Below are 19,507 nucleotides of genomic sequence, written 5' to 3'. Positions count from 1 at the left end.
CACAGTGAAGCAGCAGTAGCTTTTAAAAAATTAAATAAAAAATAATTCAGCAATTTTCAACCCGCAATGGGGGCCATAACCGCTACCTGCTCCTAAAGGACATTTATCTGAGTTAACGGCAAGTCTCTTTAGATGTTTAATTGGAACATTGTCATATTAATAGAAATGTGTGTCTTTTACCAATGAAAAAGTCAGGCTTCTATTCCATTAAATCCCAATATCTTGCGTTACTTATTATTTTGTTCTCTTGAAATTCCAATCAATTCCCTTTCACTATGTTTTATTTAGTTTGTCATTAATGGAAAATTATAATGGATATTGGGTGTTTGCACAGCTTAATGTGACATTTGTTGGAGTGGCCTTTTGAGATTATTTTATGTGTTTAAAACAGTTGAAACACACAATGACTCAGTGCCTCATGGGTAATGAATGCAGAATCTTTAGTTTAGTTTGTTTTGCAACCGTCATATATGGCATGTGTCTTATGTGTGGATTCCCTCGTATTCAACCAGCCTCTCAGTCAATCCTTACCCAAAAGGAGGCTTCCAAGCATAAGTGAATGCTTGTTAATGAGCAGTTCAGACCGATCAATAACAGTCAGGCCTTGTTTTTCAGAGCGTGATTCTCAACACGTTCCGACAATAGGCCCTCGGAAGAGCAGTCTTGGGTTTCATTGCGCTGAATTAGCTGCAGTACAGATTATCAAATTATACACGAGCTGATGTTCCGTGTAATAAATTGACCTTTTACCCTTGCCTAAAGGCTACAGGTTGATTTCTGCATTGTCAGTGTTAACTATGAGAAAAATACTCCAGATGGTTAATAAATATACCATTTGGTATGGTCTATTGCCCTTTATACTATTTACTATAGTCATTTATCAAGCATTTTTATCCAAAAGCTTTTAATCCTTGCTTCCTTCCCTCCTTGTTTTAAGCGTTGACCAAGTGGTGCGAGTGTTACTCAACAAGAAGAACAATGCAGACCTAATCAACGTGATGTAGTGGCACTGTGAATGCCGGCCTGATTGAATCCCACAAGGCGTCGCTTCATGACACTACCCTCTGAACATGATGCTCTGCTCTCTTCTCCGCGGCGCTATGCTGTTTTCTAAATGATGCTATGTTCTCTGCTACACGATGCTATGCTCTGCTTCATGATGATTTACTCCCTGCCACATGATACTATACTCTGTCCTTCGAGGTGCTATGCTATTCGCTACATGAAAACTATGCTCTCTCCTAAATGATGCTGTGCTCTCTCTTCTACTCAACGCTATGCCCTCTGCTAATGATGCTGTGCTCTCTCTTCTGCGTGATGCTATGCTCTCTGCTACATGATGCTAGAGTCTCTGCTACATTATGCTATACGCTCTGCTACATGATGCTATACTCTCTGCTACATGATGCTATGCTCTCTGCTACATGATGCTAGACTCTCTGCTACATTATGCTATACGCTCTGTTACATGATGCTATGCTCTCTGCTACATGATGCTATGCTCTCTGCTACGAGGCACTATGCGCTCCGCTACATGATGCTATGCTCTCTGCTACATGAAGCTATGAGTCTATGCTCTCTTCTACATAAGGCTATGCTATCTGCTACGAGGCCCTATGCTGTCTGCTACACGGCTATGCTCTCTGCTAAGAGGCAGGAGCAGGGGGAATGGATGACGGTCAATGGCTATCCTCAATGACTTTCATCTGAAAGGAGAGGGAGAAAGATTATGGTTAAGCACGAGGGAAGAAATGATTATGGCGTTCTGAGTCAAACTATGTAGTGGCAGGGGATACAACATAATTAGTCATGGTGTGATATTGTCCTTTTGAACTCACTCTGTTTTCTCCGTCCTGTGTGTCTGTGGGAAGAACAATATGAAGTCAATATCGGACTATTCTTCTGTTATTATTATTATAGTCTGTGTACATACACACTCCAACAGTGTTCTTTGCTGCGTTAGTGCAGCAAGCCTACAGCTGTAAATACCCAGTGTGTGGTTCCTGGTGACGGGATGTCGCGCAGCTTGGCATTTGAGCGTACTTAAGCAGTAAGAAGCTTATGACTCTGTCATCATCACTGTAATCAGGCTCATTTAAACATCATGCTAGGTTGATCCTCTAGCCTGAGATGTCAGCCGTGACCAACCTGAAAAGAGTAGGGGCATGAGTAGATTACCTGGAGAAGGTGCTCTGTAACGTGAACAATGAGCCAGGGTGAATTACACCACGGCCTGCTGAGCCAGCTCTTCTCATTTCCTACAACGCATCGGTGTAGGATTGAAGCCTGTTCATCAGTATCCTCATTGTACCTCAATGTATATAAACTGTTCCTGTTAACAATGAGTGTGTGTGTGTGTGTGTGTGTGTGTGTGTGTGTGTGTGTGTGTGTGTGTGTGTGCATGTAGTCTCAGCAGAGAACCTGGAGAAGAGCCTGGTGCAGATGGAGCGGCAGCTGCTTCAGCTGGAGAAAGATCTGGAGACTTTTTCCTCCTCAGACCTCCCCCAGGACATGTTCCTCACCAAGATGTCCATATCCTTTATATGTATACACACACACACACACACACACACACACACACACACACACACACACACACACACACACACACACACACACACACACACACACACACACACAATGGCGAAGACACTCACTCTCTTTCTGGTATTCGTTAAGACACCCTTGTCAGATTAAATCATTTGCGGGAAGTAGGATCAGTGAACAGCTGTACATCGGTGAGTGTGTTATGAGCCACGGTTAACACCCCACCTCCCTCTACAAGACTCTGCGGTCGTATTACTTCACCTATTTTATTTTCGCTGCAGCCCAGGCTTGTAGTGGACAGCTGTCTGTGCAAAGTTGTCTCCGCTCACGTCAGTACTGTTAAACTTTAACGGTGCACACTACAGGCACTCTCTGTAGCATGATAAGAAGTGTGTTCAATTATACACATGGCACCTGCCTCTGTCCGGAGTTAAGACGGTAAACTGCCCCGGGGCTGAGCTAGGGCAGGAGGGCTAGGGGCCGGGGTGGTGGTGAGGCCTGCATGCGGTGGAGCAGTGAGTCCCGGAGGTAGAACAGCTCCGGCTAAGACGGCCACCTTTGTGATGGGCCAGACAGTTAACTCTATGAAGCCCCTCCTTGAGTCCTCTGCTGGGCTCCCCTTACAGATGTGCTTTTATATCTCATCCTGTCACAACAGCTGAGCCATACAGCATTGTTGGGAAGAAACCTAGCACTCAAACTATCCATCCTTTGGAATGCACCCTCTCTTTTAATCATGCGTGCCATCATGGCTGATTGGCTGGGAAGTTGTTTTGGTTGATGTTTTCTCTTGACTCCAAAAAAACTGCTGTTTATTCACGTTCCCCAATCTTATTTCTTCTTGTTGTTGTTAAGCATTCCAGGTTAAAGTTATGTTGGGTTACATGGCCCACGCCTGGTGGTAAAGTAGGGGCCCTTTAAATGTGGGACTTGTTCTTTGACTTAAAGGTGAATACAAGTGGCTGAGTAATGTAAAGCATCCATTTCTTGGGTTTTGACTTCTGTCACTTCTTGTGGTTGTGTGTTCATCATAACCCACCTGTATAGGTTTTCCAACTTTATAGACAAGCAGGACTAATGGGAGATGAGTGACAATGTCATTTATTTTTCTAGGGTTACCCCTAAGGGTTAACCCTTACCTTTATTCTACATTGTAAAGTCTCGTTTAGATTTGGACCATGTTTTTGAAGAGACACCAGCAAGCCTGTAAGGGTGTGTTGATGTGAGTAGCTGAGAGGTGGGATTTAACCCTATGACTCCCTCTACACCATGTTCTTCAAACAGATATGGAGTAAAAACGTGTATTGAATGGATAATGACAGTGGTTAGGTTTAAGTACAAACAAATACAAATCTCCTGAGAGCACGAGAAACACTTGGAATGACATGATTGCTATTTTTCCCTTCGCAGTAATCTCTGGGGAAGATCTACATGATTAGAAAATCACTTAAATTCTATAAATAAATAATGGTTTGTATACCTAAGGGCTTATGTGTGTTTAACTCGTGTTAGTGGAAGGCGCTTGCTGCTGGAATGGCAGTGTAATTACAGCAGAAGAAGAACAAAGCACAGCTCACCTTCTTTAAAGTCATGGGACTGATTTCATGCTAATCAAGTAACTTATAGATAAACGCTATGTTGTTGTATGAGCTCTTTTGTCGGGCTAGCCATGTCTCAGGCAATGGACTAGCTCTTCTGGCAAGCGAAGGGTTCTGGGTTCAACCCCAGTTTCCTTGATCATTCTTATGCTGAGGTATAGGCACTACGAGTAGCAATGTTTTACGTTTATTTGTCACGTGCACACTAATGGAACGAGCAGCATTCACTACTGTCAACGACACGCTTGAATTCCAGGCTTCCTCTGGAGTGCAACTCAAGTAAATAAGACGATTCAATCAAAATTAAAACAATTAAATCCCAAGTGAAACACATCCACATGGCTAATTACAACTAAGAGAGCAATATCCTGCACATGAATATATTTTCAGTGTGTGTGGAACACACTTCACTACTACTACACAAACCCCGTGAATTGCACACTCGTTCAGCTCACAGACGGAGCGCTGCCGCTGGCCAATGCTTTGTTGTGTTTGACCCATGGCAAGGGAGGTGTCGCGCTGGGGCTTTCGTCCACTGTCACTGGGTGATAACTGGCCACTGCTGAGGGCCGCGGGTCACACCGTGGAACAGTCGCACCAGGGGCCGCTCTGCTCTCTTTCGCCATGTATTTCCTGGAAAAAAAACTGCGTTGATACTGGTATAGCATTGGGGGTGAGGTCCAGAATAGTGGTTAGCAGTGTTTGACTCCCAGCTGAAAAGTACTGGGTTTAATCCCCTATGTCCGAAGTCTGCCTGTAGGGAGTCCAAAACCCTACCGGCTCCTTAATGTCATGTATCATAATTCACTGTTGCTGTGAGTTAAAGAGTAAAAAGAAGATGAAATAGTACATAGTTATAGTGTTGGTGGTTGCTTGGCTCAGATATTGAATGTATTTCAGTTCATACATTTGCTACATCTTTTTTTTTTTCCAAGATATGTATTGATCCCCTGAGCCTCATAAGACGTTGTCTTTAGTACCACACTCTCTCTGATCCGCTTCAAAGGCCCCTACACCTTTATACTTCATTATGTGTGCAGAGTGGATCCTGCTACAGACTCTGTTTCAAGCTGAATGAAATCAATGGCATCGCTGTACTAAAACTTCATTAGCAAACTTCAACTAGAAGTGTGTCCAGGATTGAGAATCAGCAAACCGAGCCAACAAGTGGGGAAAAGGGAGAATATATTGAAACACAGCAACCCTCTTGCCAGCAGTCCCTACCTCATCACCAGTGGAGGTTCTAACCCAACGCTCTCTAAAGGAATTTAAAAAAAATCCAAGTTGGGATAAACAACATCCTTTCCTTCTTCTTATCTTCTTATCATTTTTGTGTTTTTTTTTGTTTTTGCGTCTAATAAGTTCCCGTACAAATTCAGTGGAGCTTGTGGGAATTTAATTTTTTTTTTTGATAGTTTATTTTGTTTCTACGTTGTGGTTAGGTGGTTCACATTATTGCGCTTGGTGCTAAGGTGTTTGTTTCTAAGACCCTTGTTTCCCCAGCAGTGGGTTTAAAGCAAGGTGCTTTGTTCCAAGGTGCTTTGTTCAGTATGGTGCTTGTATGTGTCCTTGATACTCCTGGATTGTCCTTGACCCCTCCCCCCCCCCCCTCGGGTATCACAGCTTTGCCAAGCATGCACGGGAGCAGTACGCCAAGCTGGTTGTTATGCAAAGGAACATGGACGCCCAGTACCAGAGCATGGTGCAATTCTTCTCCATCGACCCCAAGAAGACCTCTGTGGAGGAGCTCTTCACTGACCTCAGCAACTTCCGCTCCATGTTCATCGTGAGTTGTGTGTGCGTGTGTGTGTGTGTGTGTGTGCGCATCCATTTGTGTCTTTATTTGAGCCGTTGCACAACATTTTCAACCTGATAAGGTCATTAACCCTAAGCCTAATATAGTGGAGCGTAGCGAACCAAATTCTACTCATCTATTCATTATTTTTATAAATGTACTTTTGCATGCTGACCGAATGTCATGCCGTCAAATTCATCTCTAAGTAAATATATTTGATTTTGATCGGTGTTGCCCGAGGCCAACTGGCACTTATAAACCAACAAAACAAAGTTGATTGGCCGCATAGGGCTCTTCTTCATCATCGCGACACAACCAGGTCATAAAATAGCCTTCGCCGGGCCTCACTGGTCGACCCATAACTCCACGCCGCAGCTCCGTCGAAGGATGTGAGGTCACAGGGACTGATGTGGGATTAATGCAGTCGTCTAGATGTAAATATCCCATTATCTGTGTCACTAATGACATAATCGATACTGCGTAGCTCTCGCTTGGCAAACTGTTCCCACCGTGGGAATCAGACAATCAATGGTTGAAGTAGGCAACTGCCAAGTCAAAGTCAATTGAGATTTATTCTTCTGCTATTTCATCACAAGGACAGCCTCAAAGTCTCAAAGGCTTCCATGGCCGGCAGTCACTCACTGGACACGCTCAAGGTAAAGCAGGAGCCCCCATAGCTGCTCTCTGCTTTTATATTCTAGTCAATACCACTGTTATCCTTTAGTTTATCCTCTACATACACGGCAGCACTCCTGTCTTGTTATTCACAACTGTATGTAGATATGCTGAACTCTGGTCTCCGGTCCCAACACAACCCATTCATCTCTGGGCCCGTCACAACCCACACATTATCACAGTGGAAGGAGGGGTATTCAGGTTGAGAGGCAGGACTACGGGTATGTGTGTTTGTACGGGTGTGTGTGGGTGAATGATGAACAGGATTATCCCAGCAGGTTGCTGGACTCTGGAGTGTTAACGATTAGCCTAGCGGGTTGCGTCTGGCCCAGGGCTTAGGATTGGCGTACGTGCTCAAAGTCTTTCAATTTGGACATGTTTGGGGAGTGTAATAATTTCAACACACCAATACAGATGGGAGGGAATGTCTATGGTTGGACAGCAGCTGATTTTGCCTTAGTAAAATCAACCAGTTATATTCAGTGATCGATATTTACACCAAACTGACTCTAAATACTACTAAACAAGACTATAGCTCATGCAAAAAAGTACTTTCTTACTATTACAAATAACAACCTAGAAATACTATGACTTCTATGACTACTGCTCAAACAAATACTATTGCTGCTAAAATGACAATAACGCGCAAGTGACAGTCAAGCACTTCGATCAACGTAATGCACTTTATCTGCTCTTGGTTTTGTGAGCAGGTTTCTTCTTGTTTAGAAGCGATGGGTTTATGTTTGTGTGTGCGCGTTTGTGTGAATGTGTGTTGAGTGTTGAGGTCTAGATTTGTTTCGGTTTGTTTGTTTAATTTCCTCTTTATAATCTAATGCACTTAATGTTCTGGCAGGAGCAGTCTGGCTTTGTGTTATTTTTTGTATTGTTTTTTATTTTTTTGCGAAGGGCTGTTATTTTCCACTTGACTGCTGCAGTCACTACAGCCACACAAATGTCTGTTTTATTTATTTATATTTCAAAACAGATTTCCTGTCCTATGTTATCATCACAGGACTATCTGGCGTGTGCGAGCGTTTCTGTGCGTGCATGTGTGTGTATATGGAAGGCCAAAGGGTCAAAACCACGCCTCAGTGCAGATATGATTCATTAAAATCAACGTTTAATTCAGCGTTTAAGCTTTCATAACACCATATTTAATGCCGTCGTCTTTTATTCAGCCGTAAAAGAGCCGTTTTAGTTGTTCAAAAACACAGTTTTGATAAGTCAAATAAGCTCCTCCTCCTGATTCTTGCAGTCATTAAGTATGATCCTTCTCCAACCAATCCACGCTAACCGAAGTCAGACAACACCAGTCCTTTCATGACCTTCCTATCGTTTGTGCTGTCCATTCACTTCGCTACACTACACATGATCCGTCTTTACACCTTTTATTACTGTGTTCAGTGTGAATTTAATGTGTTTTATTGTAGGCCTACATCAATTCATTTTGATGTTCAGTGTGGCTGTTTTAGCAATGGGCAATATTCATTTACCCAAATGAATACCAATGATTGTTAAGGAATGTTTTGTTCACATGAATGCAGCTGCTGCATCCAAATACATTAAAATGAAAATCCACATTTAGTCCGGCAGTAGTCGAATCTGAGTCAAATGATATATAACGTTCCCCTTACGCATTGAAGAATTGCTTGTGGAGGTTGCTCCTTCGAGATGGAGCTGATATGAATGGCGTCAATATGACGTTAAGATATTATAATATTTGAATATATAAATTACATTTCTCTTGTCTCACGACTGCTAAGGATGCTTGCAGTTGCTATTGAAATAAGCTATTCAGTCCAATTGCAAAAGCTTCATCTCCATGAGCCACCTCCCCAATTGGGTCTTCATAAGAGCCCAGAGACAAAGCCCCGAAAGCGAGTCTTCAACACGCAAGAGCATCGTAATGTTGTTCGACCCTCATAATATGGATTGATTCCACGTTTCATTCATATTAGACTACTTCTGGAATGATGGTGGATTTTCTGCTCTTTTAGTATTTGGATGACACCTAGCGGAAGCCTATTTTAATGTAAATGAAGTAATTTTGTAGCCTAGTAGAACTAGACCCCATTCATGTGAATATATATATATGTTAACAATCATCTTTTATATTTTAACAATCATCGCTTTTGATATTATAAGGTCAATTAATATTGTCTGTTGGTAAACCAGCAAAAGGGAACATCAAGGAGATTAGTTTTAGGCCTACTTAACATTATATACACATTGAACACAGCTGAAGTCGGAGGGAATATGGATCAATGCTAGTTTCTATGAACTAAACGGAGGCAAAATGTAGATATCTAAGTGTAAATAATGGTTAGTCTACGGTGTACCACTGAGTTTAACGAGGATTGAATACCTGATATATCCTAGCTCCACGTAGTGTAGTGAAGTGAATGGACAGGCCGAACGATAGAAAGATCATTGATGGCCTGATGGGGTATGCCTTTGTTTATGATTGATTAGGGGAGAAAGTAGATGACTACTGGCTGTGAGAATCAAGAGGAGGAGCTCTACAGCGTAAATGCATATTTTATGCCATTGTAGAATTGAGGAAATGCGGCATAAGCGTCAACGTTTTAAAACACTAATAAGTGTATATTACAGCGGAATGAAAATACAACAGCGGAAATGTCAGCGTTATAAAGCTTAATATACTGATTTTACGTCGTTTCAATGAGTACACCTCTAAAATTAGGTTAACTTTTGACCCTTTTGGCCTTCCATAGTGTGTGTGTTTTATTTACTGGTAAGGTTTGGGTTTCTGGGCCTCCACCCCCCAAACACAGGAAAGCTCTCCTGGTCGCACCTTGTCTGAGTGTGGTTGGCCAACTGTGCCCTGAAAGTCGGTTTTATGAGGTAGTTTAGTTTGGTTTGTGAGCACAAGTGTATGTGTACACACACATGTGTGTGTGCATTTGTGTGTGTGCGCAGCGTGTTCACTGAGCCATAGGAGCAGACCCAGGGCAAGGCCGCGAGTCTGACAGGATTCCGATTGAGCGTGGCTAATGGCCGACGTCCAGGAGAGACCTGAAGAGATAGGAGCACTCGTCCTTTAGGGAACACACTCTCTCTTCCACTCTTTAATGCTCTGTCCCTGTCTCTGTGCCTCCCATACTCTCTTTTGCTCTCTTTCTGCCACTCCTTCTTGCTCTCTCTCTCTCTTGCACTCTCGGTGTCTTCTGCTCCCTCTCGCACTCTCTCTTTCTGCTTCTTTAGCTCTCTTTCTCGCTTTCTTGCTTCCTCTCGCTCTCTATCGCTGTTGTTTTTCCTGTTTCTCTCCCTCTCTGTCTTTATCATGATTTTAGGAGTGCAGGAGCACTGTACGTTTGGGGAACTCTCTTTCACTCCCACTCTCACTCTCCGTCTCTATCCATCTCTCTTTCAGCCTCTTTCTTGATCTCTCGCCTTCTCTTTAGCGCCAATGCTATCCATGCCTCTCTCTCTTTATCCCTTTCTCTTTATTTCAATAATGCTCTCCCTAAATCTCCCCCACACTCTTTTCAGAAAAGGGTAGCTTTTCTACTTTTTTATCATCATCTCTCGTTTCATCTCCATCGCTCTCTTAAGCTCTTTCTAATTTCACCTCTAGATATCCGTCTCTCACTCTCTCATGCACTTTTTCTTTTTTTTAAATCTATTTTTCCTCACTATAGATTTTTCTTCACTTTATACTCATCTTTGTGTCTCCTTCTGAGCTCTGCTCCCTTCTTGCTCTCTCTCACTCTCTCAGGTATCTCTCTCACACTGAGCTGGTAAACATACTCTCTCTCTTTCTCTATAATTGGTCTCTTTCTGTGTTTCTATCAGATGCTCCTTAAGATGTTTTTGTATGTCTTTGATTTACTTATTCCCAACAATCCTTGTCCCAAACTTTGCATATTTTCATTAATTTCCTAAAAACCTACTTGATGTGCTTCTTTGCTTCTATCTTTTCCTTCTTACCCTTATTAACTGTCTCCCTATCCTTCCTTTTTCCTTCTCTTCTTCCTTTCCCAGCCTCTCTCCTCTTTCCATCTTGCTCCTCTCCTTTCCCCAACCTCCTCCTCCTCCTCCTCCTCCTCCTCCTCCTCCTCCTCCTACTCCTCCTCCTACTCCTCCTCCTCCTGATATAAATCTTCCAACCTGTCCCTCCAGTCTCCTCATCCAGCAGAGGGATCTCTTACCGGGACCATCTTTGGTGACCTTGGAGGGATGGAGGTCAACATAAAGAACAGGGCTCTGTGGCCCTGGCTTCTGAATGCTTTAATCTCTCAGAGAAAAACAAATAATGACTCTGACCTTGTGACCATGAGTAGCGATGTCACCGAACCACTGAACTGCTAATTAGAAAGATCCCACAAATACTAGTACTCGTTTCAAATACTTTGAGCCAATCAACGCCCAAGAGGGAGACGTCCTTAGTTAGTGTTCTAAATGAGCCGGTTTTATTCCCAGTGTGTCTGTATAGCGTGTCATTCATTCTAATTAACCCCGGACTATGATCCGGGGCCGACACCTGTGTTTCCTCCAGGCAGGCGGCTCTGTGTTTATTGAAGCTGAAAGCTAATATTTGACCTAATGTTATACCGCTGCTCCCCACTCTGCTGGGTGTGAGGTGACCCTTCATTAATCAAACACATCCTGCATTAAGCTCCTGTCCTATTGACTCTCATCACAGTCTTCTGGTCACTAATACTCTTCGCACTCACGTGGTTTGTTGCATGTATAACCAGAGGATGGTTACTTGCCTGATGTTGAATGAATCAGAGCTGAGTCTCCGCTGCATCGCTGGGGGATGCTGGGGGTGTTCATCGCTGGTTATTTCAGCTTCCATTTTCTCTGCGGGTTGTTTTTCTTTTTCTTTTCGCTCGTCAACTTATCAAATTACCATGAGCAGCGAGGTTGTTTTCTGAGGTGTCGTGGCATAAATGTAATCAGCACATTGTGCTTGCGAGGGGCGGGAGACAGCGTTTGCTTTAGTGTCCTAATGCAATTAGGCTTGGATGTCTCCCTGGTAACTGATGTTGACTGTTTAATGAGAGGAGGGCCTGCAGTTGGCTGCGGGTGATGGTAGAGGCCATCCAACATTCCTTATTTCATATCAAGCATCCATCACACCTGTCACCGAAACCAGCGTCGTTTAGCCCTCTTTTTATTGAGAACGTATCGCGTGCGGCCTCCTCTGCCCTTCGCCTCACCGCCTCATTCAATCTGCCACTAATTTCACAGATCGAGGCCCGGTTACGAGCACGGCCATTTGTGGATCAGTAGTTGCCATGAGCAACTGCCAGTGCCTGTTCCCTCCAATCAGACTTAATGTTTTCCAGGAGATGGTCTCATTATGAAATAAAATAAAATAAAAATGAAGCATTATGGTTATGGTAGATGTGACTCAGCCTCTCTCCAAGACTATCGCCACCCTTATTCTGTAATCTTTCATTCTCCCCCTCTTCTGCCCAAATGCCATCCTTTATATTTGCCCTTTTCTTTTTTCTTTGGTTAATTGTTCTATTGCAACCGCTCTTCCTCTCATCCAATCAGCCCTCATATCTTCTGATCTCCTCTCTTCTTCTCATCTCAAATCTTCCCTATTTCAATTCTCCAAACCTGTCACTCATCCATCAGGAGATGGATGTGGTTCAACCCTGCTCCCTAACTCCACAAAACCTCCTCTCCCTTGCTCCTTCTGTCTGCTTGTGCTCCTCCTCCTCCTCCACTCCTCCTGTCAGTAGGACGACCTCCTACTCACTTGCCATCCCCTCTCCAGCATCACTGCAGGGTTGCAGACTAGCGGTGTGCATTGTCACTTGCTAGCGCCTTAGCTACTTAAGCTTGAGTGACGCTAAAACTCTGGGCCAGCTTCGTTACAGCCAGGTTACATCAGTGTTAAGTCATGTCTGCATAGCTGTTATTATCTCACTTTCCACAAAGAGTTAAAAACTTGAGTACCGAGCCTTTGCATCACTCAAGCTCTGTGCTAGCTACGTTACAGCTAGGTTACATCAGGGTTAGGTCACAACTGCATCACTGTCAATATCTGTCACTTTTAGCAAAGAGTGAAAAACCAGAAACGTTTGTCCTCTTATCATAATGGCTGAAAAAACTCTACCACAATGGGTACAATGTCAACTCGGGTGAAACGTTGGAACTGTGGTGGCCTTGCAACTTCATCGCTGTCCATTTTGAGCAAATAAGAGCAAGCCTCGAAGTGTGTGTGTGTGTGTGTGTGTGTGTGTGTGTCTCTGAATGTGCATGTGTTTGTGTGCCGCTGGCAGGACAGGAGTATCAGCGAGGATGAGTTTCAGGACGACACAGACAGGATATGAGGTTGGATATGAAGGCAGCTTATCTTCTATTGAATGGAAAGGTCAATAAAAGAGAATCAATGTTCTCCGTCTCCCCCTGCTGCCCTGATGCACTCAGCCGCTTCAGATGGAGTCGTCCGTGTTTCCGTCCAGAACCGACACGGTAATATAGATCTAACGAGAGGTTGTCCACCTCTGATATGACCGACACCTCCCTTTTCGACATCACAAATAACACATGCGTATTGCGCCGTTGGTACGTTGATCCGACTTGGGCCTAAGCCGTGTCCAAAAGTTGAAGAGGAATAAGATGAGCACGGGATGGATGAAGAGAAGGAGAGGACAAAGTGGAAAGTGTGCCATAGGGAGATGGAGGGAGATATGATTGGACAGAGGGAGAGACAGAGATTCTGCAAGATGGAGAGAGAGATATATGGATAAACAGGATAAAGATAGCAGGATGAAGAGCAAAAGAGGGAGATATATGGAGAGCGGGACAGAGCTTGAGATGGAGAGAAGGAGAGAGGGAGCAATGGACGATGCAGGATGGAGGGATTGAGCTAAATAGAAGGGGAGGGGAGGAAGGAGTCAGATACAGGATAAGAGCGGTCTATTGATTATGGTGCAATCATACTAGCACTCTATTAAATCATAGGCAGCCTGTCCCTCTGCCAAGACATAATGGAGCTCTCAGCACCACTTAGCCTAGCGTTAACACCTACGGCCAGTACGGGCCACAGCACCAAAATATCACATCTCCATTAGTGGGGCCTCCTATCTCTCCACATCGTCTGTGCTGTGCTCATCAACATTAGCATTTATTTGTCTTGGACAGCACACTGTTTTCTTCTTCCAACGATGTTAACCTCCTCTGAGTTGGGTTCTTTTACATGATAACTTGTTCATAATACTGGTAATGAATTGGCTTTCGATGTGGAGCTTTTATTATTTCATTGTTGAAGATGAGATCCTGATCGATTGGGCAAAGAAGCATAGGTAATCCAGGTGAAGTGGTCTGGGTGCAGGTGAGGCAGCCGCGGTATAGATGAAGCATCAGGAGAAAATTAAGAATCTAAAAAACGTAAACGAGCGAGCACCAGTAGGAAGTGAGGCAGAGACATGACCTCTGACTCTGAGGAAAGCCTTCAGTGCAAATGTCTGTTCAAACATCGTTGTTCAGTCTATTTCAACCAGATCAAAACTAATTTATGTAACCGCTTTTTGTTTTCATTGAAATTTGATCCCCTTCACTTTGTCCCAAAATGTTTTTCTTGATTGTAGTCGTTACGAGTGGATGTTCGATTTTAACCAAGAATTACCCGACCTGGGCCTTGGTGCTCTCGCACGGTCTTGTATGCTCTCTCTCTCTCTCTCTCTCTGTCTCTCTCTCTCTCCTGCTGTGTCCCTCACTCTTGTGCTTTCTCTCTTGCTCTCTCTCTCTTCTCTCTCTCACACACACACACACACACACACACACACACACACACACACACACACACACACACCAATCAACCCCTCAAGTATCCAATTACGTCCTTCACCACGCTTTTACACACAGTGATCCATCCTGTTTCCACTCTTCAAAGGTTACGCAGTATGATCTGTTTTCTGGGACACTTTTAGTCGTTATAGTTACCGCTATAGTTGGGTTTGCTGAGTATTTCATGAGCATCCACTGCGCTAATGCTTGTCTTTGTTGTGAGTGTCAGAGGCAGAGTCTACTTAAACTACAAGAAAGAATGATTAGAAGAAGGGAATGAATGCATTTATACTCTCGGTCTGGAGGTGATTACAGCGAGGTAGAACTCCGAACAACAGGGAGTTGATAAGCTCTGAATTGGATGAAGGTAGATCACTCCAAGACGCAAACTCCTAGCATTTAGGCATTATATATATTTTTCCTGTAATCAGGTTGTTTAAACCAAACTGTAGTTGGTGCCTGGAGCACCTGCTTAAATTAAACAAAAGTAATTTAACTGAAGACTATTTGGACCTGGTAAGATAACTACATCCAATCATTTGGGTTCCATTAGATTGTTCATCCAAGGCTAGTACTACTGGATCTACCAAAGAAAAGTTAGACCACTTCACATATGTGAAGGTGGCTGATGGCTGATTGCTGATGGCAGGCATTGAGCTGTTTATGTAGCCATGGTCAATTCTGGTAGGACGCATAAATCGACTTCATCAAAACCTAAGCAGGTATAAAGAGTTGGCTGTTCTTGTGCCTCTACTAGAGATCTCCAGACTGTCCCTCTAGCTGTCTCTCCATATGTCTCTTTATCTCTCGCTCCAATACAATTATAATTAATTGGAAAGTAACATGCACATTGCCAAAGCGATTTAACAATTAAACAAAGGATAAATAACAATGTAGCCCTAGTAAAATACCCTAGTAAAAAGAAAAGAGGCGAGAGAAATCAAAGAGAGATATTTAGTACCAGGGATACACAAATGCAGTAGAATATACATAATTTACAGATGTATAACATGGTTAATTATAAATTACTACAGATATGTACAGATAGTTATAATGTGCAGTTAGGTGCAACTGTCTCTCTCTCCTGTCTCGATGTCTCTCTTCATATTTCTCTTTGCCTTGGCGCTCCCTCCCTGTCTCTTTCCCTCCCCTTTCTCTTCGCAGCTGGCTCTAACTTGTCATCTCTGTCAACAGTGAGGGCTTCATTCAATATTGTCAGTGAAGACACTGTAGAACGGAGACTCATTATTCTTATGTCTAGCTCAACTGATAGACTATGGTACTAACCCTGCCAGGGTTTGGGGGTACCATATTCTGCCTCAGCCAGCATTTCCAAACGGAAAGTCTGGCACACAGTGTTGATTAACTGTTTCAAAACAGTCCACTTGTTAGGAAGACGTCTTGATTGACATGCAATCATGATCAAGCACGGGCCGAACACGATCAACAATGGATCAACTGTCTACCGAAAAAAAAGGACTTACCTGCGGACTGAATACATTAACCTGTATCTCAAATAAGCTCTGTTTACGTGTCTGTTAGTGACAATGCTGACAGCATATGAGAATCATGGTGCACAGCATCACTTTCTCTATGTATCAGACGTTCAGAACAATTCCCATGGAGACGTAGTGCTAATGTACAGAAAAGGCTGAGATTAGGGCTGGGTAAAAAAATCAATTTAATAGATTTTGGATCGATTTCATTTAAATTTTGCAATATCGATTCATAGGGCATGAGATCGATATTTTGCTTTGTTTTGTTACCATTATTATTTTTGCACTTTAATAAACAATGCCTTAATGCAATTTGCAGTGATGGAATGTTGTAGTTGAAGTACACTTTCACTTGCAATTCCTTTCTAATCTCAAAATTGCACTTTTGAAAGTTTAAACTGTCCAATTTACAAGTTTGCACTTAAAACCTGTTGTTTAAGGTGAAGAGAAAAAATAAAGTACATTTGTATTTTGTAACACAGTTGAGCCATTTTTATTATTTAAGAGCAGATCGAATCGTGATCAATCGATTCAGAACCTTATGAATAGAAATCAAATCGATTTAGGAAATTGGCCACGATACCCAGCCCTAGCTGAGACTAGGTTGTAGCAAAGGTCCATACTATCTAGGCAGCTCCCACTTCCAACTCGGTGACTTATTTTGGTAGTGTTTAAAATATGGTTTCTTGCAAAGGTTTGATAATGAACATGGTAATGGTGCTCTCCGCTGCCATTCAGGAGATCTCCCAAGTGCATGGAGAGATTGCTGGCGTAACCTGTGCACTTTGATCAATGTACAACTGGTGTGGCGCCTCATCCAGGCCCAGAGTCCAATCAGACTGCGCCATTTGGGGTTGCTTAAACCAGCCATCAGGAAAGCAAACTCCCACATAGGGGTTCCTACCCCCATGCTCAGAATCGATGTACTCATCCTATTTCACACACTTTGAATAAAAGCATCAACCAAATGAAATATATTATTTGTTAATCTCCTGTTCCCAACTCATACAGCGTTTAACTTGGTTTCATACATAAGCTCTGACTCACTTCCTGTCCTGACACTCGCCTAACTTTTACCTAAGTCTCTCCCTCGCTGTCCCGCTCTGCCTACAGCAAGCGCTGAAGGAGAACCAGAGGAGCAGGGAGTTGGAGGAGAAGCAGCGTCGGGCCCGGCTAGCCCAGGAGAAAGCTGAGAGAGAAAAGCTCCTGAGACAACAGAAGAAGAAGACTCTGGCGGATGTCAACATCAACTCAGGTACACCTCCTCCACCTTGTCCCACCTCCACCCTGACCTCCTTCTCCCCCTCATCCTCGACCCCCTTCTCCTCCTCCACCCTGACTCCCTCCTCCCCCTCCACCTTGAGTACCTCCTCACGACCCCCTCCTCACGACCCCCTCCAGCCCTATCCCCTCCGCCATGTCCCTGCCTTTTTACTGCCCTGTGGGTCCTCATTTATTTACTATTGAGTCATTTATTAGACTATTATAATATTTATCCAAAGTGACTGAGACCCATGTCATTAAGGAGTATGTAGGTGTTAAACTGTGAAATCAGCTCTTCATCATTAAGGAGCAGGTAGGGGTTGGACAGTGAACTCGGGTCAAACCAATTTTACTAATGTACCCCCTCTAAGATATCTTTTTCAGCCAAGTTCTCCTTTAAAGTTAGGGTTAGGTGTGATGTGGTTGGTGTGGCTGTTCCAGTCAAACACTGGGGATTAACGGGAATGGAGCTGTGTCTTTGTGTTAGTAAGCAAACACTAGTCTTGGTGTTTCCTCACCATATGTCATACTAAAATCTTAGGCGTAGCAGTACTAGTACTACTAGTAGTGTCTGTCCACTACTGCTTCTGATAAACATGCAGCAAACATACAATTGCAATTAGGGCATTTAGCAGACGCTTTTATCCAAAGTGACTTACATCGGTTAATACAAACATGCAGTTAAGTACAACAGAAAGGGTTGTTATAAATTGATGTTTTTCATCGACCTGTTTATTTATGTAAAAGGAATCCCAATGGCTCTGCTCAAGTGGCTTGCTGTGCCATCACTGAATGCTACATCCATAGCTATTAACATGAATTAGTTACTGTGACGTATTTGGTTTACATCCATAGAGATACTGATCTTCGTTTGGCATCTTAGAAAAATCTATAAACATTACCCAATGCTACATATGTGTATGTGATTGGGTTGCCTCAAGGGCTGTATACGCTAGCTATAGAAGTGAAAACAGCTCTAGATGGATACGTGTGATTGGCCAATGGTTGTTGGAGTGTTTCGTTTGATTGGTGGCTGGCAGGGAGATAATTGTGCAGTAGGCTTGGGGAATCACAGTATTACGGTATACAAGGGTATTATAAAATACTGAAGGTATTATTCAATTCAAGTTTTGAAGCAGGATATATACAACACTAGTCAAAAATAAAATCTTCGCTGTTGCATTGTGATTGAGACTGAAACATTTAAGTTTGCCAATGATTAGATACTGGTAGGTTTAAGCAGAGTTCCCACACGTTCAACAAGTTTTACATTACTGATCGCCCGCCTGGAACTTCCTGAAAGTGACATTTATAGCAGCATAGCGATGATCTGGTGGTTTATTCAGATAGTCTCAATAGCAGTTTATGTAGCTTGAAAGTATATATTTTTTCAAGTTAGAAAGATGTTAGATATTCAACAGATATTCACGCTCTGAATTACAGCCATCTAGAAGTAAAGGCGTGATCAACAGTTTGAGTCCCAAGTGTCTAGCGGTGTATATCTGCCAAAGTGACAGGTCTACCAAGTGAAACCGTCAGGTAGCATTACTTCTCTCTGCAGAGCCATTTCTAATAGGCAAATTACAAAGTACCCTGCCCTAAACAATATAATCAGTTTAACCTGGAAACGTCTCACGTTTGTAAATGTTCCCAGAAATGTAAATGTAAATACATTAAAATCACTCTTTTGAGGTAGATGGTTCCAACAGTCCCACCACAGTATAACCAGGTAAAACTCTTTTTTGCCAGTGGAACTCAAGTGTGGGAGTAATGCAGATGGACTGTATAAAATACAGGATGAACTGATGTCACATAGAATGTAACAAATACAGGTTAAGCTAACTTTCAATAGGTTTACATTGGTTGAAACTATCACAGACTTTTAATTAAAATGATTACTCGAGTAGTGCTACACATTGCGATTTGGACCGGATCTATGGAAGAATGGCTCTTATTTCCTATCTACTTATTATTCTTTGATTCATAATTACTTAATGCCAGCAAGGCCTGTTTGAGTAGGCTAAATGAATATTAGACACACAGAATTGTAGGCAAGACAATGTCATACATGCTAATGACTTCTATCCTCAGCTCAGCTCTTACATTTAGTTCTCTCTTATTGTATTAGTTTCACAAATACCACCATAGCCCGTATACACAGATAAAACGAATGGAAGGTGTTAAAACTAGATACGGCCCAAGCTTATCGTGCAGAATGTCTTGACGAGTCTTGCAGTATTTAACTCTGTTACAGGGACCATTCATTCTGAACTCAAGGACACACCGCATTGTCTTTATTTACTTCTTTATTTTATTCAGCAGCATCCTGAGCCTTGGCACCTCCAGTCCAGAGATGTGTT

At 42.9% G+C, this 19,507-nt stretch overlaps 1 protein-coding gene across 1 annotated transcript in view; it reads left to right on the top strand.

The window, feature by feature from the left end:
- The window catches only part of LOC307076202 (protein diaphanous homolog 3-like), a 217,329-nt gene that overhangs the window by 126,363 nt on the left and 71,459 nt on the right, over positions 1-19,507 (top strand). Inside the window, exons 22-24 of the mRNA XM_079737096.1 lie at positions 2,408-2,533; positions 5,768-5,931; positions 16,998-17,139. Coding sequence (XP_079593222.1) covers positions 2,408-2,533; positions 5,768-5,931; positions 16,998-17,139 — 432 coding nt within the window. The remainder of the gene's footprint in view (positions 1-2,407; positions 2,534-5,767; positions 5,932-16,997; positions 17,140-19,507) is intronic.

This window comes from Pollachius pollachius (genome assembly GCF_949987615.1).
Source record: "Pollachius pollachius genome assembly, chromosome: 5".
NCBI lineage: Eukaryota > Metazoa > Chordata > Actinopteri > Gadiformes > Gadidae > Pollachius > Pollachius pollachius.
The sequence above is the reverse complement of the archived record's forward strand: the minus strand, read 5'-3'. Positions and strand labels throughout refer to the sequence as shown.